General features: G+C 43.4%; 1 protein-coding gene and 1 long non-coding RNA gene across 4 annotated transcripts; one reads left to right on the top strand and one right to left on the bottom strand.

Annotated features, from left to right (window-relative positions):
- The first annotated feature begins 2,382 nt into the window (after positions 1-2,382).
- Positions 2,383-15,244, top strand: dnajb6a (DnaJ heat shock protein family (Hsp40) member B6a). 2 transcript variants are annotated; one of them, XM_049011096.1, is made up of 8 exons: positions 2,383-2,541; positions 9,783-9,867; positions 9,974-10,083; positions 11,582-11,638; positions 13,143-13,253; positions 13,941-14,084; positions 14,299-14,458; positions 14,757-15,244. In XM_049011096.1, exons 2-8 carry the CDS (start codon positions 9,803-9,805, stop codon positions 14,860-14,862), a joined length of 753 nt encoding a protein of 250 aa, XP_048867053.1. In that variant the 5' UTR covers positions 2,383-2,541; positions 9,783-9,802; the 3' UTR covers positions 14,863-15,244. The 2 variants fall into 2 exon arrangements, with proteins under 2 accessions (XP_048867053.1, XP_048867052.1); XM_049011095.1 differs by having other exon boundaries at positions 2,384-2,546.
- LOC125740213 (uncharacterized) lies at positions 5,286-9,215 on the bottom strand. 2 transcript variants are annotated; one of them, XR_007397471.1, is made up of 3 exons: positions 8,109-9,215; positions 7,675-7,820; positions 5,286-7,200 (listed from the first exon to the last, which is right to left on the bottom strand). It is a non-coding gene; the product is annotated as an uncharacterized LOC125740213 (long non-coding RNA). The 2 variants fall into 2 exon arrangements; XR_007397472.1 differs by having other exon boundaries at positions 5,286-7,164.
- Positions 15,245-22,188: the final 6,944 nt, after the last annotated feature.

The raw sequence follows: 22,188 nt of genomic DNA, 5'->3' as shown, positions 1-22,188 counted from the left end.
ATTACAAACCAGCATGTCTACCCATGTCCATTAACCTGCTCTAAATAACCAACCCGTAAAGTCAGTGGCCTGTCTGTCTCAAACATGGGAGGATTAAGAACATGTTTCAGATGCAGTGTTCTAATGGTTTGCGAGGGGTGACCTTTGACGTGAATGGAAACCTCAGCCAACATTTTGTTCTGTTTTCATTTTGTCTATTGTCAGGCGTGTTTGCGTGTAGAAAATGACCCCCAAGTTACTTGAAGGATCTGTATGTGGTTTCGAGAGGTGGGAGTTTCCAGGTGTACACCATCGATGGAGGAGCTTCTGGTCCCTTGATTAGACTGTGTGGGACTCTTACTGTCATAGCCATTAGGTGGCGCTGTTGTAATACTTTAAATGATTAGGCTGTCGCGTCAATACCACAAATTACATTGATAGTTCCCGGTTTTGGCATAATGACTGTTTTGTTTTCTGTATAATATACATTAAGCATAGGTGATTTGACTGTAATATATCGCTTAAATTTCAGAAGCAATTAGCATAAAATTTGAAATACGAATTGCATTAGCAGAATAGTTTGCAGTTAAGTGTGTGTTGATGACATACTTCACAAAATACAGGGTTCAAGGTGATCTTACAGGGGCGTACATTTTTAATCAAATCAGTGAATGCTCTGTTCCTGCAGCATTTGTCTTGATTATGCTTTCATTAAAGTATGGAAATTAATTCAGACTAGGGTTTTGATAGATACGTGTTTCTGCTGTAGCCGTACAGAGATAATCAGGATATGTTTACTATTGTGTTGTCAAAATCCTGTATTTTCCAAACCGATTCATGTCGTACACGGTACGTCCTACACTGGCAGTTAATGCCTCTCAATGCGTAAAAAAATTGATTTCCATCACCTTCATCTCTTACAGAGCTGAAGGCTTTTCTTTTTGAAGAATGGTTCAATACTCCATTACACACAGATCAAGACTTGTAGGACAGCATTTCAAGATCCAGCTGTTCTAAAGGCAGGCTCCTCTTAACTTCAATATTATAGCATCCCAGTCTTGTGAATGGGTGTATTTTATTATTACTATTATTTGGTATTGTTTCCCTGTTCTTGTTGCAGATAATGATTATGAGTGGACTGTAAAGCCCTGAACCATGGGGTGGGGGCAGTTAGGGGGCTATTCATGGGTTAGTCTGGTCAGGTTTCTCTCTTGCACACTCACGATCAATGTGTTCAGTTTCGTGAGACGATAACAGCTGGTATTAGGAATTATTTGTCATCAGGAGTCTTGTAAAGGGGGGGGGGGGATAGAATGATTCCAAGGCTCCCTGAGTGACAGGGGCTATAAAGAAAATATGGGAAATAACTGGATTGGTATAGACTGGAGGGGGGCAACTTTTTAGCAGCACCTCGTTGTCATTGTTGACACACCACAGCCCACAACAAAAAAAATATGTCCTCTACATTTAACCCATATGCGACATCATGACATAGCAGCGAATTCAGCGCCCGGGGACCAGTGATTGGGGGCGGTACGTTGCTCAGGATACCTCAGAGGTATTTTGTTGGTCGGGGATTCGAACCAGCAATATTTCGAGTACAAGTGCGCGTCCCTAACCATTAGGTCACCACTGCCATATATTGTCGGGTGCTTCCGTTATTTAGTCCAACCGCTGATATATATTTCGAAGTATACACGTCTACGGTCAGGTCAGGGTTTTTCAGTTTCTAAGTTTACCCTCACATCACGTCACACTGCCCTCTTCCGGCCTTCCAACACGTCATGAGCACTGGATGCTTCGTTCCGTTTACTTCGGAGGTCGGAGCTGTGATAGACACGATCAACCCGGAAAACAACATGTACGCCTGCAGTAACATCTTTGCACTTTGTTGTTGTCTGTACAAGCGACGCAGAAGTTATTGCAGTTGCTCGCCCTGACTGAGCTTTTTTTTGTTTTAATCACATCAATAACCAGTCGTGTCTCTATCAATGAAGCTGGAGTAGACTAGTGGGCTAATATCAATTATTACAGACGTCTTTGCAAACACTGTAACGCTGGCAACTTTACTAATGTATGAAAAATGCAAACACATTTCAATAGCCAATTACTTGTTAAAAGTAATTAAACAGCGTTTGTAATATTACTCTCATCAGTCACGACGGAAGACGCCATGATTGTAGTTTTTATGACGTCATGTCAGGTAAATCGTGGCATTGGATTTCTGCAAGAGTTTCCAAGCAAAAAAAGAAGATCCAACCAGACCATGCGCTCAAAACATTTCGTCCGACTCGGTGCTTGTATCCCCCAATTTCCACCGTGTCATGAACGGAGCACAGGGACGCGGACATTCCGAATTGCCAAAGCCGCCGCATCTCGCGGAGCACGCGACGCAACTTCCGGGGACGGAGCTTCTGCGCAGGTCCGTAAATAGGCAGCTAGCTGAGGTGAAAAGGGTGGCTAATTATCGGAAAGGTAGCTAGTTAAGGTGAACCGAGGAGGCGCTGTCACTTACGGGGGCAGGACAAAGGACGCCGCAGAGGAACTGCCGGCAGCTAAAGAGTACGGTGAGCGGAAAAAATATGGTTATCTGTGGTAACATGATAACATTGGCTGCCTTTGCAGCATATAAACCGCTTAGGGCAGCTGCTACAATACCGACACAATTGAATTGCGACAATGTCACCGCGTTAACTACAGTGTTGCTGCAGTCAGTGTCACCTGCAAACCGGTAACCAGTTACTGTAGTTTGGCTTCGTGCTCACGCTGACAGTCCAAGCGTAGGTGCAACAGGGCGGTTGGGTCCAGGTGTTTGGGGCTGATTCTACCCCCCCCGGCTCTGGTTAAAATATGCATTGATGTGGTCGTTTCAGGTATGTCCATATAATTACGCGAAAGGTCGAATAAGCAAAAACGCTTCCCTCAGTTTTTTAAAGAACACACTTTATACAGGAAAGTGTTAACAGGTATCATTGGAAGCTGTTACTTAAATTTAGTTTTATCGTTAGTACCCGGTTCGCTGTTAAATGCGATTTTGGAAGGTTTTCCATACCTTTGCAGGTTTGTTACTACGTTAGTTTACTTATTGTGCTTGTTGACCATGATGTGTAAGGACGTGTTGTGATGTTATTAGTTAGGGGGACAATGAATGTGTAAAGGGAGCATCTGGCACGACAGCTCTCGGCTTTGACCTGAATCCAGTAGCTTGTCTTTGTAGATTACCTTGCATTGCATAATGGATTTGATTAGTGTGGTGTTTTTATTCCCCGGAGTCGCTTGTATAGTTTAATCTTTTTTTATTATTATTTTGCGATCCACCTGATGTTTGGTCCCGTGTTCATATCAAGACTCGCATGTTCACCTTTTGGTTTTAACATGAAAACCACCTGCTTCCTAATCCAGATACTTACAAAGCAGATTTCCCAGAGAGACCCACAGTCTTATAGAGCCTGGTTTCAGGGAAGGGAAGAATTCTAACATAATTCCCCCTATTCATTGGATAATTTAAACTATGTGAAAGCTACGGGTCAGTATAGTGTTGTGGTAATTGTGCTTATTTTACAGACTTCAGTTACTTGTACTTGTGTAGTGTGATTTTGGGTGGGAGAGATATTTAAGTGACTCTAGAATTACTAATCAAGCAACGGTCATGTTACTTGCCCACCAAGAATACTGTAAACTTTGAAGCTGACATGATTTGGTTATAATTTTCGTGTTGCCACTGTGGTGGAAAATACATTATCTTTTTTTTATGGTTTGATTTTTATGGAGGAGTCATTCTTGGTCTCCAGCCTGCAGTCTTTCAGTGACATACCCAAGCCCTCAGTACACTGCTGCCATATGTTAGGCGTGAAAACTGCAGGCCAACCATGGCTGGAGCAGCTGTTGCGCTAGGGGTTTGGTCTCTGATTCCAGGACTTGAGAACAGAGATGCATGTCATTTACTCGGACATTAAGCGTGTTTATGCAATACACCCAGTGTGACTTTGGAAAACCCCTGTCAGACTGGGTCTCTCAAACCGGCGTGGTAGCGCTCTCTACTTCATGCTGAACTTCCTGACTGGATCATCTGATACTGGAGAATATTCTCCTCGGGCTCTGTCGTACTGAGTGTCAGCCACGAACCGCAAGACGGACCGTTTTGCGTATTTGCGGTTGAAAGTTGATCTTGAAATCGCTGTAGATGGAACGTGATTGATTGCCTGAAGACACTTGTGCTGTGTTGGCACTCCACAGTCCTTCTATGTTGACGTACGTGATGGAACAATTGGTTTTGTCAGGCAGTGTAAGTGGGCAGCACAGAGAGACATTGAGAACATTGCTAATGAGGGTGACTGTTGTACTGATTACATTACAGGGGGGGGCAAAGGACGGAGCCATCTGTATTCGCCATGGATATGCAGAAATCTCCAGAACGTCTGTATTGGTTAAATATTATGTGGCATTGGAGTCCTGAGGTATCTAGATGTTTTTCCAAGAGTTTCATCTTTAACAGTTTCTACTGTATGCCATAAATGACAAATAGTCTATAAGTTCGCCATTGTAAGATACCCCTGGGATTTTGCAAGTTAAATCGCCTCTGAATTTGGGATTCTCTTCAGTGTTAACAGAACACAGCTGGTGTTTCTCAGGAAGTTCAATAAATGTGGGATTTGCTCAAGGGCTGTTAACACTCTGTCAGCTCCGGCTTTGTCTGTTTGGTTCGGTGTACATTGACATAAAAAAAAAAAAAAAGAAAAGAAAGTGGAGTCACCTTTTTCCACAGCAGAAGAGCAAATGATCAGGATTGTAGAAGGGTTGGAGATATTTAAATCGATCCTCAATGAAAGGAGCAGAATATGTGCCAGTTTTTCGGTGTGGGAGCCACCCCTGTGAGTGCTATTTACAAAAGGAGTCTGGAGCTTGAAATAATAATTTAAGCAGCTGCATGTAACGAAAAATTAAACTGGAAATTGAATAGCTCAAGCATGACAAGCAGGTATGGCATTTACAATTACTTGCCATTGTGTGAGTCTACCAGGGGCAATTTATGTTTCACTAGATTTCAGCACCCGCGCAGGGTATGTTGTGGGAGGATGGGGGTTGGTGTGTGATTGATTCTGCTCCAGGGGGTTTAGGAGGGACAAAGTGTGGTGTATCACCATGTTGGGGGGACCGATGTGCTAACTTTTCGTGACACTTTGCTTTATAATTGATTAAAAATGCCAGTGAATAAGCTGCACAGGGTGCAGACCTGCATCCATTGATGATGGTCGTCATTCATACCCAACACAATAGAGAAATGTATTGTACATGCGGGCTTTAAGTTCAACTTTACTACACATACTGTATGTGGCTAGAAATTGCATACCAAAATAGATTAATGGTATTTCTTTATTATGGAAAAATATAGAGCTCCAGAAAAGAGGGAGGAAGTTCATGAAATGTATATATGTTTTTCCCCTTCTCAGTTTGGGGAAGGGTCATATGTGACTGGGTAAAGTGCCCTCCAAAGTAGTTACTATGACAACGCTGCCGTTGGTGGTCTGTGGTCTATCGGCTTTGGGCTCCACCTCAGGCTCCTCCAATCCTGAGCAAATTGAGGGCAGTTGAATCTTGGCATCAGAATAGCAAAGGTCAGCTCTATTCTGAGTCCCAGGCTGGGGGGGTTGGATCGGGGGGTTATTGGGTATGACTGGTAGGCGCACCCTCCATCTCCGACAAGTAGCCCACTGCTGGGTTCTGCAGGACAGGCATAAACCAAAAACGTTTTAGAGAACAGTTGTAAAGAAGATACTGACATGCATTTGATAGTTACCCAGATCTAAGGCATTACATAAAGCAGACTCTTAGGAGATCTGAGAGACATTAGGCACTAATGGTCACATGTCATCTGTGTAAGAGGTGTATTAATAGTCAGCTAGCGAATCACTTCAAATACAACACTGTGTATAAGTTGAGGTAGGGCCAACCCCCTGTTCCACACTCCTGTATCCTGTTCAGAAATGCAGTGCTTGTTTCGGTACCTGCACACCAGTGTTGTGGAAAGGATTCCTGCTCACGTAGTCAGCCTTGTGATCCCCCGAGGCTGCCCTAATTACTATATGTGTGCGACAAGTTGCCCCAGTTACTCTGGGGGACGTCAAACGTGGACCGGACTGGAAATCATGTAAATGAAGAAGCAGTAGGAATGTAGAATTGGAATCGAGAGGTGCTATGAAAGGCTCACGTTTATTCCAGAAAAGGCTGTGTTGGGCTAAATGTGCGGATAAAAACAGGAAAGTTGCTTAGGAGACTTCTGAGAAGCCACACCTTGTGTGCTTGAAGATTCACATTTTGTTGCAGCATGCCGTTCCGGCAGGTTAGCGTACGGGTGTGGTAGGCACAAATATTTTAGACTTCAGAGGAAATGTATACCCCTCATACAGAAATACAAAAGGCTGAAGGATTTTATCTGACTGTAAAGATTCAAGTCCGCCCCAAGGGATCTTCTTACAATGTAGTCTTGGTGAAAGGTGATGTCGTCGTGTTTTCCTTTTGATTTGATTGGCCGGGAGGTGTCTCATTGACGGCCAACAAAACCTGCTTGGGAGCAAGTTACCTTTTGTAGAGTCTGTTGCCATAATAAAATACCCAGTTAACAATTCACTGCTTTAGTAGTACCAATAACCTCAATATAAAGAGAGTCTGTCCTTTTAATCGTGCTTCATGGTAACGGCCCCTGGATACTCCTATTTGTGACCTCGGCTACCTCAAACGAACTTCGGTCCTATTGGAATTCACATGAGAGGATCACGAGGAATCACTTGATAATCCTCAAACAGTTTTTTTTTCCAGCTATAGTTTTTTTTTTATTAAATGTTCACTAATACTACCTCACACCGTAGCCCCACTACTTCTTACTCTTGTTCCTGGCCATTCCTGGAAGCTCAGCCTAGCCGCACTTATGCCTAGTCGACCTCTTGAGAGCTTTATGTTTGTGATGTACTAGTGAGGCAAATAGTTCACTTTGAACAAAAGCTACTAAATAAAGTGAATCTAAAATACCGGTGTAACCAGCACAGGGATTTCTGTAATAAGCAGAATAGAGAGCTGGATGTTCTCTGGAATCTCCCCGTGACGTTTGCATCCTCTGTGTGCTGGAGGCCAAATGGTCCGTTTCCCCATCGCTCGTGGTAATGGCAGCCCGGTTATAATGTCCATCCTCTGTGGAAAGGGCTAGCGTCAGGTGGAACTGCAGTTCTGTGCAAAAGGCATAGGCAGTCGAAGAGAGTAATGATGCTTAAACGATTTTCTGTTGGTATAAAACTGACTTTGACAGGCAAAATCAATCAGCTTCGCCATTTCAAAATCTCTCCTAAAATCACCCAGAATTTCCAGCAACCATCCAATACACCATCCATCCATCCATCCATTTTCCAAACCGCTTATCCTACTGGGTCGCGGGGGGGGGGTCCGGAGCCTATCCCGGAAGCAATGGGCACAAGGCAGAGAACAACCCAGGATGGGGGGCCAGCCCATCGCAGGGCACACTCACACACCATTAACTCGCACATGCACACCTACGGGCAATTTAGCAACTCCACTCAGCCTCAGCATGTTTTTGGACTGTGGGGGGAAACCGGAGTACCCGGAGGAAACCAATACGCCATGTATTTTTTTTTTTTTTTTTTTTTTTACTTGACAATTAGCATACCGTGTTTGGCTAATCATTACCTCATTGAGTCCTTTAACTAACTGATTGAATAAGAAAACTGGTGGTGAAATTCAGCAAATACAGGGAATGCCTGCGGTGCCCCGAAGGCGAGAGCCGGAACTGAAGCTCTGTTCTTCCAGCAATCCAACAACACATCGCTGACTTTCTGGAGAACAGAGGACATTCTTTTTAGTTTTTGTTATAATTTTAAAATCTACACTTACTACCAGGATAAATAGCTTTAGACATTTCAAAGTATTATTATGCAACCTCAACAGTCGCGTAATGGTTCTGTCGTTGGCGCTGCCATCATTGGGTCCCTGAGCAAGACCCATAACCCCAACTTGCCCCAGGGGGACTGTCCCTGAATTTAGAAAAATGGAAGTGGCTCTGGATAAGAGCGCCCGGTAAATGCTGTAAATGTAAACTGAATGTACAGTTCAGTACAGCTCACCCAGAATTCAGGTCCCGCCGCCACATGGCCAGTCGGTGGCCCGCATGCAGATGTGCTTTTGTTTTGCCTCTTTCCGCCTGCTGGGCTGTGGGAGTTGGTGCCGGCAGTGGATGTGCATTGCCGGTATCTGACCGATGCTAATGAGTTTTCCCCGTCTGTCCCCTGTCAGTCAGGAGTGCCAGTTTGTTGCCTAGTGACTGTCAACAAGAAGTCTGACAATCGCCGTCCCCCCCCAGTACCGTGACAGAAGGGCATTTAGCTGCTGGAAGCAGAAAGGGGTCTCCATCTGTCCCATCAGGCGCTTGCCATGGGGCTTATGCTGCATCTCACAGGAACACCCCAGGGGGTAATTATGCCCCTGTGGTGATCATCGTTATCTGACCCCGAGTGGCTGCTGGAACACTTGGAGGGCTATTATGTCTTTGGACAAGGCTGCCAGATTGTCACGACACTCATCCGCTTATTAATCTATCTCTCTATTCGATTATAGGTGTTACACTGTGAAGATCCGGCCCACTGTAGGCAGTGCAAGTGGCTGGGATTTACCTGACGTAGCAGCCTGGAACCGTTCTATTTGAGTACCTAATGTGGCTGTACAGCTCTAATAGACCCATCTCCACTGGCATTCTGCCTTGAGGTCACTCCAGTCTGCCCCCTTAACCTCAGTGCCTTCTGATCCTGACTGAGTTCTATAAACGTCCCTTTGTGTGATTAGGGAAACGTTACAGAGGATGCAGGTGGCTTTATATGAGTCATCTGTTGCATAAATAGACTCGCACTTAATGGCCTCGGTCACTGGTGAAATCACCCTGCTGGCCCTGGGATTCGAACCCTTCCCCCGTCTTATGCTTCTGCCTGAGTGTTGCTGGCTTTATGGTGTAGGGCAGGGGTGTCAAAATCCAGTCCTGGGGGGCTAGAGCCCTGTGTAGCTTAGTTCGTTCCCTGTTCCACCACAAATGATTCAGCTCAAGAGTCACGTGGTAATTAGCACAAGGAGTTAAATCAGGTGTGTTAAATGAGGGGGAACCCAAAAATGTGCAGGGCTCCTGCCCCCCAGGACTGGAGTTTGACACCTCTGGTGTAGGGTGTCAAGGATGCTCTTTACCTCTTTCTCTGGTTTTGGTAAAGAGACATTCCTGGGGGTCCATTTGTCATGGTGGATGTGATCTGAGGTGGCAGCACGTTTGCTTGGTTATATTATCTGTGGAGAACTTGCTGCTGGGTCCAGCTTCTAGAGTTATGCCACGATGGTGTAAAGCTCACTTCCCTGGCCTGTAACATTCTGGCTGGGGGGGTGGGGGGTGGTAATAGACACTGTTTCAGAAAAATCTTCTTGGTGCGGAGAACAAGTGTGCTTCTGCTGTCCCGTGCGATGCTCACATAAGCCACTCCCCCCCCCCCCCCCCCAAAAAACAACATCTGTGGCTGGCACTGAATGTTGGGCGTGGACCTAGTACACGATGTCTGTTTGTTCAAGACATGATACGGGGCGATTTTGCTGTTGTCTACCATCTGTCCTTTGTGTTTTCTTTTAGTGGAAGGTAAATGGGTTCAACAGACTAATTTTATGCTGTTCTCATACCAGGTTCTTAACTCCACTACAGGGAATGTTCAACTTCACCCTTTTCCACAGCAATCTCTAGAAGATCTCATGTTGTTCTCTTTACCCTGCAGACTCATCCTCCAGTAAGAACATGGTAGATTATTACCACATTCTAGGGGTGCCCAGGAATGCATCCCAAGACGATATCAAGAAAGCGTGAGTAGAATCCTCTGTACTATTTTTAGTCCTCAGACTTCCTGACCGGCACGTGCCTGGCCTGCATTCCTCACTAAAGTGAAACACCTCTGTCCTCTTGACACAGGTACAGGAAACTGGCCCTCAAGTGGCACCCTGACAAGAACCCTGAAAACAAGGAGGAGGCAGAGAAGAAATTCAAGGAGCTCTCAGAGGCGTATGAAGTTCTGTCAGATGGTGAGACAGCTAAATTCTAACCTAAAGAGCGGTTAATGACGTGAAACACAAGAAGTGACAGCCTCGCACTGTTCATACTTTCCCTCTCTCCATAAGAGTCACAGATGCATCATGAAAGCAGACCATACTGGCCATATACCAGTCGTTGTAGCTCTTTAGGTCTGGGAGGCACTGTCTGAGACCTGTGGTCTTCAGAGGAGTCTTGCTTTGTGTTGTGACTCATGAAGGTATGGATTGATGGGTCTGGTGGGTCTGTGAGGAATGGCAGGTCAAAGACAGAGGTGGGTGTAGGTGACAGGGACTCATTAAATGGGAAGGAATCGCAGGTAACTAATTTTCATCTAAGGGCAAAAGGACGCGGTTGAGGATGGTAGGGGGTCTGTTATGGGGCCATCATTTGGGGTCTGAGTCTGGGTCTCACTCTTCCCTCTCCTTGTTTTTATGGCCTTGGGTTATGGAGAGACAATTTGAAAACGTTACAGTGAAGGTTAGGGGCACCAAAATGGGTGGGGGGAGGGAGTTGATTCTAAGGGCATCCAAGTGACAGGGTCCAAATCCAACATAATTGGATTGGTATGAGTTGGGGGCCCAATATCTGCAGGGGCACCGAAGGGTGAAGGGATAAGACAAAATGATGACAATCATTTTCACATTGTCTGAGAATAATCTTTTTTTTTTTAAATAATTCTTTCAGTTTTCGCACATTCCGTCTTGCTCTCCATTAGGGACACACGCACACAGATACATACACATACATATATTGGCTGTCTCTTGCTTTGTGGGGACTCTCCGTTCATTTCTGGGGGGAATAACAACCCTAATCCCAGCAATGACAACCTTAACCCCTACCCAGCCCTAACCTTTAACCATAAGTAACCAAACAAAATACAAGACTTTTTTTAGTGTTTTGGTTGCATTCACAGGTTTTTGTAGAACTGGGTTTCCCTTGTGGGGATTGACATTAGTCCTCACAATGTATTACACACACACACAGGTGACAGCGAAACATCCGCCATTTATTTGATACCGTAAGAGCATTTCAGCAGGTTAAGGGATTTTTTTCAAAGGCACAATGAAGGTGTGAATTTTCTGCTGAGGATGGGATCCGAAGCAGCGACCTCCCGATCACAGGCCTGACTTGCTGAGCCACCCCCCTCACCGCCCATGTTCTTCCGATCCTGTCGTCGTACAAGCAGCGTTTCTCCGCCCCCCAGACGGTCCCCCCTTTTTGCTCCTTCCCTGCACCCTCCCACAGTCCACATTTTACCTTGAAGGGAGAAAGATGCAGACTGTCTGGGGCTTCCTAGCTACCAGGTTACACTGTTCGAAGCCACAAGGCTTGACAGATAACTGTCATTTCGTTAATATTCATATGATTATTGCTAGATGGAAAATCTACAGTAATAGTCGTTCTAGCAGATGAGCCATAGAATTCTGACCACCTTGTATTGGCTCCTGTGTGAATTTAATGCATTTTTAATACTCTCTCCTGCTGCAGCCAACAAGCGTGAGACGTATGACAGATACGGGAAAGAAGGCCTGAGCACTAATGGAGGTTAGTCATCCGGCTCCCGCAAGCATCGCGGCCCAAGCACATGCAGACAACACTCTTTCGCAAGAGGGAAACGCTCGTGCGAGACGTTCACACGGGCAGTAAAAATCAGATTTGCAAAACCTTACGTAAGCCGAGATGCGCGTTATGCAAAGTTACAAACTTAACATAGAAACATTTGCATGTGTGAGCTTAAGAGACGTCCCCACTCCCCCACCTAGAAATTACCCTAAATTGGCATGTTTGTAACTGCATTTTAGAGACAATGGAGCCACAATTGAGGGGGGAGGGGGGGCAGAAGAATCTCTCAGAATGTGAAAAGCAGACTTGTTGGTGTCTGAGGTTGAAGAACACCAGCCCATTTTACTTGCTGGTACATCTGCTGGTGTGACAAACGGAAGTAAAATAATTGCTAAATGGTTGCAGGTGACTGCTGCTGTCAATGTGTTCAGCTCAACAAACCGAACGATTACAAAAATAATAAAAAGGAAAAACGAAACTGCAAATGACCTGGATATAAAAGCAGTTGAACTGGCGTTCCTCTTATCCATATGCTTGATGAAATAGGGTTAATAATCAACACTTAAAAACTGCAGTCTCCTGTAAGTAGTGCATGTAAAATCAGTCAACGGAAAACTCGGTATATACTAAGCCGGACATTGCTGCAGAGTGTATTGTAATGTTTTTGCCTGTACGTCCACTCTAGGGAAATTTCATAGGCTTGAAAAATAATGGGGTGGGACATCGCTGATCTGTCAGCCAGGTCCCACTGTAGTTAAAAAAAAAAATAATAAAGCCATCCAAGTGTTGTCAGTACATAAAGATGGACAGGAAGAGCATGATTTCGTAATGTCGGACATTCAAGGCCAAGGGCAGTACATCACATCAGAATTGCTCTTGCCTGTTTAAACCGGCTTAGCCACTGATCGTTATTGTGATTTCTCCTTGCTCCCTTCTGCGTTTGGTTGTATCTGCACAAGGTCCTCTAACAAAGCAAAGTATGACATGATGATGCTACGTGTGACATGCGCACACATGGGCAGTTCTATCCTGATTACATGCGTGTGCACACACGTGTTGGTGATTATTGACTTTGACTTTTCAATACGTGCACCTCTTACTTGCATTCTGTTCCATAAATATATTGGTTTTAAAATAGTTGAGTATCAGGTATAATAAAAATGTTAATATAGAAACATACATTTCACCAGGCTCTAAAAAAATTGACTCAACATAGATGCACATTCTTATCTGATCCCTGGATGTTGTTGTGTTTTCCCCCATTTCCTTCAAAATGTTTGTACGGCTGTTCTGGACCATTTGTAGATGTGCAGACTTCTTCCAGAATGTTTTTCTTTTTAATTCCCAAAGTCTTTGTATAAATGTGCGCTTCTTGTCTCGAATATTTTTCGTCATTTTCATTCAAATGACCCCTTGATCAATCATTCACGATCTTCGTGAGCACTGAGAGAATCAGAATGCCAACCTGCCCCCTTTAACTCTACAGGGGGGAATTACCAAAACGGCGACCACATGGGTGGGGGCTTCACCTTCCGCAATCCAGAAGATGTCTTCAGGGAGTTCTTCGGAGGCCGGGACCCATTTGCCGATTTCTTTGGTAGGTCTTCCATCTTCTTGTTCAGCTGTGCTTTGGATTAACGAATACGTTTTTTGAAGTGCCTGTGTTTTATACTGACTGTCCTTCCTTAGATAACTCGCAGCATACCTTAAGAGCTTCTTCGCATCTGGACAGATGTTGAAATGTGGAGTTTAAACATTAAGCATGTTTGTTGTCTTGCTTTTGAATTTGTTACTGGCCGCGGTACAGCATCAGCAATATCAAATTACTGTACCACAGCCACAATCTGGGGCGGGTTTCCCAAAGCATTCTTAGCATTTACGAACGACGTAGTGTTCTTTTAATGTAGAACTTACGAACGATGTAGCTTTAAGGAGGACTTCAGGAAGCTCACCCCATGTCAGTTAACTGATGTTTCCGCTGTGCTGCAATTGTGTGCGAATTGTGCAAAGTTTAGTGTTTCGGCTGTTAAACTCTTAGGTACCAAATCAATATACCAAAAAAGGTAACTTTTTATATATACTTTTTCCTCTCTCCTTATTATCGTGCTCATTGCTCTCTTGGTAGTCATGCTCGGCCCTGTCCAAGTCTGATTTGAACACTTCAGTGCCAGTGCTCAATGCAAACCTTCTGGGCTGCCCTGTTCGTCACCATACACCCAGCCCTGCTTCTCATTCCGGAGCCTTCTCACTGTCACCCTGTGATCTCCCCCCTTTCCCCCTAAAGGCCCCGATCCCTTCGCCGACGACTTCTTCGGTGGAGGTGGCAGGAACCAGCGCGGGATTCACAGGAGCAGGACCAGTGGCCCCTTCTTCTATGGTTTCAGTGGATTTCCACCCTTCGGGGTTGGATTCTCAGGGTTTGATACAGGTTAGTTTCCGTGTCCCTGTATACGATCATTGGCTGTTTTAGACCTAGTGACCCTCTGTTTGGTACTAGTGTCTTGGTTTTATAGTGTTATATAGGAGAATGTGCAAAGAACTCCTGATGCATTGTGGGATTGCTTTTAAGTTGGTAGAGTTAGCGGCCTTTTGGGGGAGGACTGGTATTTCCTGCTGTAGCGTTTGACGTCTCGTCCACTCAGGGTTCACCTCGTTCGGCCAAATGGGAGGTGGGGGCTTCACCTCATTCTCCTCCACGTCGTTGGGTGGGGGCGAAAGTGGGGGCGGGAGCAGGATGGGGAATTTCCGCTCCGTATCCACTTCCACCAAATATATCAACGGGAGAAAGATCACAACTAAAAGGTATAGTCCTTCCATTTCTTCCATCTCCTGTCCAGTGTTCATTCTGCGTTTACGGTGAAGCTTCCTCCATTGACTTGAACTACTACAGAAGCATCTGCTAAATAAGTAAAATGACCTACTGAATGTCACATTGCGAATATGATCTTGTACTGTAACTCTAGACTCTACCTGGTCTCGCCTAACTGCTGCAGAATGTCTAGAGCATGATGTGATCTTATTTAGAACCACAGTCAGAATCCCGTAATCCTCTAATGATAATCCAGCATCACTTTACTTCTTCCACTATGTGTGCTTTTAGAATTGTGGAGAATGGACAGGAGCGGGTAGAGGTGGAAGAGGACGGACAGTTAAAATCTCTGTCTATTAATGGTAAGGAGCAGGTGCTGCGGCTGGATAACAAGTAAAACTCCCTGAATCAATGTGAGGACCTGTGTGGGCCAAAACGTCGTCATAGCGATGTTCAGATTTGTCTGTTTGTTCATTGTTGTTTTTCATTTTTCTCTGTTGGCATTTGTAATGCAAGGTTAACCTTCTGTGAAACGTCTATGTTTTAATTCAAAGTATTTATGAGGTGGGAGGGGGATTAAACGTTTTGTGTAAGAGTGCATTTGGTTGTGACTTGTTTCGTTCGTTTTTTTTTTTTCGGTTGTTTTTGTTGGTTTGTTTGGGACCAGCCTTTGTATGCACTTTGCAGTATTGCAGTTTATATGTGGATGTGCATTGCCTTTTTTATCCTTGGGGAGGGGGGGAAAAATGTACATTTCAATAAAGCATGATATGATTTTACATTTGAAGGTTAATGTTTCATTGAAGGAAAAATATTCGTATGGCTCTGTAGGTTAGCACTGATCAGAAAAGTGGCAGGTTCAAATTCTGTGGCCGGCAGAGTGGTCATATCACTGTTGGGTTCTTGACCAAAGCCTAGCTTTGCTGAATGGCTGCCGGAAGCAAATGATAAAAGCGTATTGTTAATCAAAATTAGCCCAGGTGAGACGACAACTAACATAGACCTGCCTATTGGCTGTCAGTCTGTACGCCTACCGAACATCCTTCCTCTGGTAATAATTGACAGTCAATACAGCCCAAGATAAGTGTATCAAATTCACAAATTGGTGTTTGCCCCTGTGAGACTGAAACACAATCTGAAGAGATTAGATTAAACACAGATATGCAGCGACCTGGATGCAGACATAGAACTGTTGAACCATTTTGAGTACGACGCAAGCGGTTGAACGTGTGGTGTTTAGCTTAAAGGAGCCCAGCTATCTTAGACAGGCTGCCATACACGTTTATGAAGAGGTGAAAGCGGCCCTATCAAAAATACATACTTCGATGGTTTGTGCTCTTGGTTTTACGACGTTTATTAAAGCTCGGCCTTTAATATCTTTCGTTCTGTGTTTTTTTTCATGTGATGGCTTTTTTAAATTATGAATTTCACTAAAAATACAACAAAAACAGACTGGCCAAAAACTGAAAAGCAAACAGTTGGGGGGGGGGGGGAGTATTTTCCTCCTAGGCTTAATGAAGTATTTCAGGAAAGCAAGAATTGATGCGTGACAGCTTATGTACCTCCACTCTAGGTTTTTAATAATGTTTTTAAAGGGAGGCGCTCTCTACAGTATATATCGTCACTGGAAGCAGAAAGCGTCACAAAGGGTGACTGGAAATTCCTGTTTGCAACACTGAACCAGTTGCGCTTATGGAGGATCATTTATTCGCTAGTGCAGTGACCTCAGTCGTAAGTAATAGTTTCAGCTTCATGCTACAGTGCAGGCTGACGATGTGCACTGCCGGTCACATTGCATTTTATTCTATACCTTTCTATTTGTCTATTCTATACATAAAGACAAATTATGGAGACACAGAAACAGAAAGTGTTTATCCAAATAGATGCATGCAAACAATCACCACAAATCAACGGCAACTGAACAAAAGGCAGAGGCTCCAGTAAGGATACAAGGGTACAGACAAAACCCCGTCGACGGTTGAAGTTTATTAAGGACCGCACTTCATGCGAGTCCATTGCGGGCAGTCATCCTCCAGTTTCCCCCGCTAAAAGAGCCGGCACACACCGCTTACTTTCCCCTTCTTCCCAGTACAGACTATTAGGCACTACAAAACAACTCAGTGCTGCCACCTGGGGTTCGTTTCCCGTACAACGACATGGGTTTGAATTGAATTAACATGGCATGATGGGTCATTGAACTGACGTCTGAAGTACGACTGTTTCCCGTCGTACTTTTAGTACGTACTTTTAGTAGAAGTTCGAACTGCAATGATCCCAGAGGTCCTCGGTCTGACTTTTACAGCCTTAAGCGTGGAAAACCCGTACAAACTTTATATTATTATTCCTAAATATGACAGCTGTGGTTGTATTACATTATTAATTTGTCATATAGTATTAAAATTTCAAAAACAGCAGTGGGGTAATAATAATGACACGCTTCTCGTAGAGAAAAAAAAATATAGCTATTAGAATGTATTTAGTGAAATATACTCTCTAATGACCTTTATGTAATTTCAATCGCCCTATAAACACGCCTGCAAAACCATGGGTTTCTATTCAAGCACCGCGTTTTTCATTTTTATTTTCATACGGCAATGAAAGCTCTCTTGATTGAGAATTATTAAGAATTGATTCAATATTTTAATCGTGAATTTTTTATTTTTTTCCATACTGTGGTCAGCTGGCTGGCGTGAGATTTTCAATTCGAGGCAAGTCTGCACACGCATTTACATGTATGTCACAGTTTAATTACTATGTAAATAGTCTGTAGGGTTTGCAAAGTACTCCAAAGCTTTTGATGTGGCGAGTTTTACGTTTATAATGGAATAACAGATTTGCTGTGGGATTTCTTATGTGAGCGTGAGAGTCAGACAGCGTCGGCAGGTATTAACCGCGCCGGGTATATAAGCGCTGAGCGATAAATGGTTTCGGCGTCTTCGTAGCAACTTGCATAATAATCACATCACTTTTTGTGGCTGCTGTTTTGTCTTTGTTGCCACAATTCTCGGCAACACCACCACCTTCCTCGGCACATTCTATTGTTAAGTTTTATTTGGCAGATGATCATTTCGGGTAATTTAATGTTTATAGTTGTACGCATTTTGCGATATTATTCGATGTGATATCAAGATATACAAGTCATGCAATTTATTCTACCATATAGCACAAAAAGTGGGTAAACAACATCCTCTTCAATCATACCATTCTCATGAACAGAGACGTACATAAAAAGTACTCTTACAACTACATCTTAAAAGCCCCTGACATCATACATTGGTGTGTACAGCAAGATTAATATTTTCCACCTTACTCAGCTGGCGATTACCTTCCTTTGACTGCATTTTCCGTCATCGATAACATCCGGAATTAAGCTTCCTACTATATCTCGACAGCTGCAGTTCGAAATGCACAACTCAGCTACCATTTGCGAACGTTCTTTCTATCTATACCTTTGGGAAACACCAGCGTCGTTTAACGATGGTTCGTACTATGCAAGTTACCGACGTAGCCATCACCATAATTCGATCCATGCTTTCGGGACACACTTGCATCACAGCTTAATAGATCTAACTATGCTTTTGGGAAACGCACCCCTGGTTGTATCAATAACTGTTTACCAGCTGTGTCCAGTTGGCACTTGAATCCAATGTTGTGGAAACCACCGTTAATGCTAGACTGTGTGGTACTGATCGCCCCCTACTGGTGCATTCCCAACTGGCCTTCCAGTCACAAACCCCGAGCAAAAACACCCGTATAGCGCAATCCACACTCCACGCTTCTTAATACAACACTTGAATGCCCCAAATGGAAGAGGAAATGAATCACAAACTCACCGACTTAAATCAACGCATTATTAACTTTCAGGACCAGGGTAAGAAATAGTCCACTGAGAAATACCAAACATTTACAATACCTCCAGAAGCATCTCTCTCTATTTGGACTATTTCCAATTTATTAATGAAGAAGGTAAATACGGGTGCTTCGGGGGTCGATCTGGCCAAAATAACGAAAAATAAATGGGATTAGCTTTTAAACCTGACTAGACAGAAAGTTGAAAATAAATACACAAAACTTCCCTGACTAACTATCCCGTCATAAAGAAAGACAAGATAAATCAAACAAATGGCATACTTACGAATGACCAGAGAGAAGTTTACCGTTATAAAAGTAAGAAACAAAAACAACGTGAATGGTTTCCAGCATCGGTGTTTAACAAGCCATTTGAAGGAAGTAGTGATCTTAGGAATCAGCAAATCGAAAAGAAGATTTGTGGTGACATAATGACAGGAAGGGGTTGGGGTCGGGAACGCCAAGACACGCCCATAGACACACCCAGCCAGCGTGTGAATGTAGATCTAGTCGTAAAATAACAAGACACTGACCAACCTGCATCGCTCCAAATTCTCACATACACAAATCATAAGAAAAAAACAGAGAAAAAAAATATGCGTCATAAATTATACATTAATTTTGTAAGTAATAGCCTACTGACTGTGAATGAAACTACTGAGTAAAATAATTCTCTTGAAACGGACTGATGGTGCAGTAAATTGGCCTGGATTTATCACGTTTTGTTTGAATTAGAAAAGATTTTTTTTTATTATTTGAATAACTCATCCGAATAATATTATTAACAAATTGTATTAGCAGGTATTACTTAAATTATCTAGAAAGATTATGTTATATTTAAAAATAAAATACTAATAGCAATATTAGTAGGCCTATACATTATTCGTAATAATGGCATCTGATAATGTTTCAACTGCTGAATATTAAAACTATGGATGATGATAACTTTTTACTCTTGTGACTCAAGTACCGTTACCCGTGCTTATACTAGGCTTAGCGTCTTTCATAATACAATAGCTCCCTCTGCTGGACGATATAAATGTTCATTGCGTTTCCCATCCATTCATCCATCCATCCATCCATCCATCAATCTATTCATCCATCCATACATCCATCCATCTGTCCATCCAAACGCTTATGCTTATAAATGGAGTTGCGCGTTGGGGGGGGCGAGGCTGAAGTCTGACCCCAGGCGAAATAGGTTTTGGTTAACAAATATTTACTCTATTTTTATGTCAAGTAATGAAAGTGATTATGTGAAAATTACATTACTTAAATATAACTCGAATCCACCATTCTCGACAGAAGACTGATGCTGAAAGGTTGTATTATTCATGACTAGTTTCCGTGTATGATAATGAATTTTAAATAATGCCTTTTCCTTGCAACCTTCATCTTCCCCCCTGGGTATTACTACCAACACGACGTTTATATAGAAAATGTCAAAGTAATTAGTGCACCCGACGGCGTTGCTTTTACTTTATAGATTTATAAAGCTTTTAAGCTATTTTGGAGGTTGGGAATGTGTGTTTGTGGGGGGAGGGGTACATATTTCATGTCATTCATTTCCCCCACAGAGTCCAAAGTTAATATGAAATATAATAGCATCATACAAAACAACGAGCGTATAGACCTTCGGATTACACGTCCTCGATACGAATTTCATTCCGAATTCACTCATTGTTTCCTGACACAATACGTCCACTCCATATTTTGTTCTGCAATGGAGAAAGAAACGCACCTTCCAAGTAGCTATAGCAAAACGTAAAGGACTATCATATGTCAAGGATAAAAATCATGCAAAAAAAACTCATTCATATCCGCTACGATGTCAGCGCTATAATGAACCTTATTAATCTTAGTTCTCTTTGTATTAAGCAAGCTACGCAGCCTTGATCGGCGCGGAAAAAAGCAGGCAGCTGAGCGAAGGAGAAATGCAGCCCTGGCTGCGCTGCAGGGTCAGTACCGGTTGGTCACCCCAAATCTCCCACCCAGCCTGCGAAGGTCAGGGGGCGCGGCGTGTTAATTATAGTGCGGCTCGAGGCGCTCCCATTCGCCGAGGCACCAACAGCGTTCCACCCGCGACCTTCTCCAGGGACAGACAGCCCGTTGAAGGGACGCGAATTTTAAAAAAGCAACTACGGCTGTCATTTCCTTCATTGAAAAGCAGGAGTATTCGCTAGCGATTGGCCTCTTAAATTAAACCTTTCCTTGAAATCGAAAATAGCCTAATAGACATACTCAGTGGGTATTCAAATATATAGGCGTCATGTATTGGAATGGCTCATTTCTTGTTTTTTAGATGAATGATACTTTCTTAGCGTGCTTTGTTTTTGCAATAATAGTCTAACTTAGGTTTTGCCGTTAGAACAGACACTAATTCTGATTAAGTAAACAGTGTTACACCATGTATGCAAATAAAATCGCACTATTTTGATTAACACAATAGTGGATAATTATTAATTAAAGCGGTCAGATGTATCGTTATTAGTGTAGGGCGTTGGAAGTTAAGGACGAATGACGATTTTAAAGTTTAGGCTAATTTGAGGGACACTCACGTCTCATCACCAGGTCCAAAATCCCTCTTCATACTGCGGTCAGATGTGACTCAGCCAGCTCCTCTCCAGGACCACTTCTATTGCTTTTCTGATTTCTATAATCACCATTTCGTATGCAGCTGGCAAACTGACAAGATAAGACTTTGTAATAGCGTCAAGTCGGGTTGAGGCATTTCTGGAAAGGACGTAGCCTAATTAGGGACACCTTAAAAACTCGACTTGTCTTCGCCCATGCAAACCTCTACATGTGGGCGCAGACATGCTTTAAAAATATCTCATTTGAAAGCAAACCTAAAACAACACAACGTGTAGTGTTAATATCCCATAATGAAATCTGCAGAGTAATCGCCCTTTCCGCGACGCGAGTTCGGATTCTTAAGTGTGACACTTGCATGCTACGGTGCTTTTTAAATTTCGTGGACGTCTGGATCTCTCTCGGTCCATCGGGTTCCGGTTAGCCGGCCCATTGGGGCAGATCGCGGACTAAAGGCATCGCAGCTGTCAATCACCCGTTTCTATGGTGAAGATTCGGGGATGAAGCTGACGTCTCTCTTACAGTGTTCGGCCTATACATGCGCTAATTTTCCAGAAGAATATTTACTGTTGATCGCAACGATTCAACCTGTAATTGGCTATCAAAGCAACCTACACCCCACAATATTTCAATAATTCTCAGAATTACGCTAGAAATTCTTAAAATAACATTAAAAAGCGAATTGAATATACTGCCGTGAATGAATATGCTTCATCGTATGTATTTCGTGTTAGATCATACCAGCTTTGTCATTCTCCAGTTTTATTTTATATTACATGCGTAGGCCAACCCCTCCCCCCCTTTTCAGGCCTTGGGCGATGTGCCGTAAAATGACGCGCAGTGAGTGAGCGTCTGCATGGGTCACTATGTCTAACCTGCAGTCTACACCAAAATGAAGACGTTTCATCCATGAAATAATTATTCCGCCCCCCATAAGCCTTTTTTTTAACTAAAACACTGGCTATTTTAAGAACACGTGAAGCAGACGGAAAATAATAAAGAAGCACTAAGATTTTACAACCGAGACTTTATCTTTGTTGTCTAATTTGTGTGGCTATTAAACATACACGACTATTAAATATTTACAGGGGCAGGGGAAGGTGGCAGACTGTATTGTAAATGACACGAGTCGAGCCAGGGGGCACGCAGTCCTTTTCGCTCACCCCCGCTTTAATTACCCGACACAATGGCGGCGCAATCTGCCGGTAATCTCGCCGTATAATCACCGTGCTTTATTCCCTCCTCCGCCGCTAATTCAATATAAATGTAAATCGCTAGGCGA

This window comes from Brienomyrus brachyistius, chromosome 4 (genome assembly GCF_023856365.1).
Source record: "Brienomyrus brachyistius isolate T26 chromosome 4, BBRACH_0.4, whole genome shotgun sequence".
Lineage (NCBI taxonomy): Eukaryota > Metazoa > Chordata > Actinopteri > Osteoglossiformes > Mormyridae > Brienomyrus > Brienomyrus brachyistius.
Note: the sequence above shows the minus strand (reverse complement) of the source record. Positions and strands in the feature narration are given on the sequence as shown.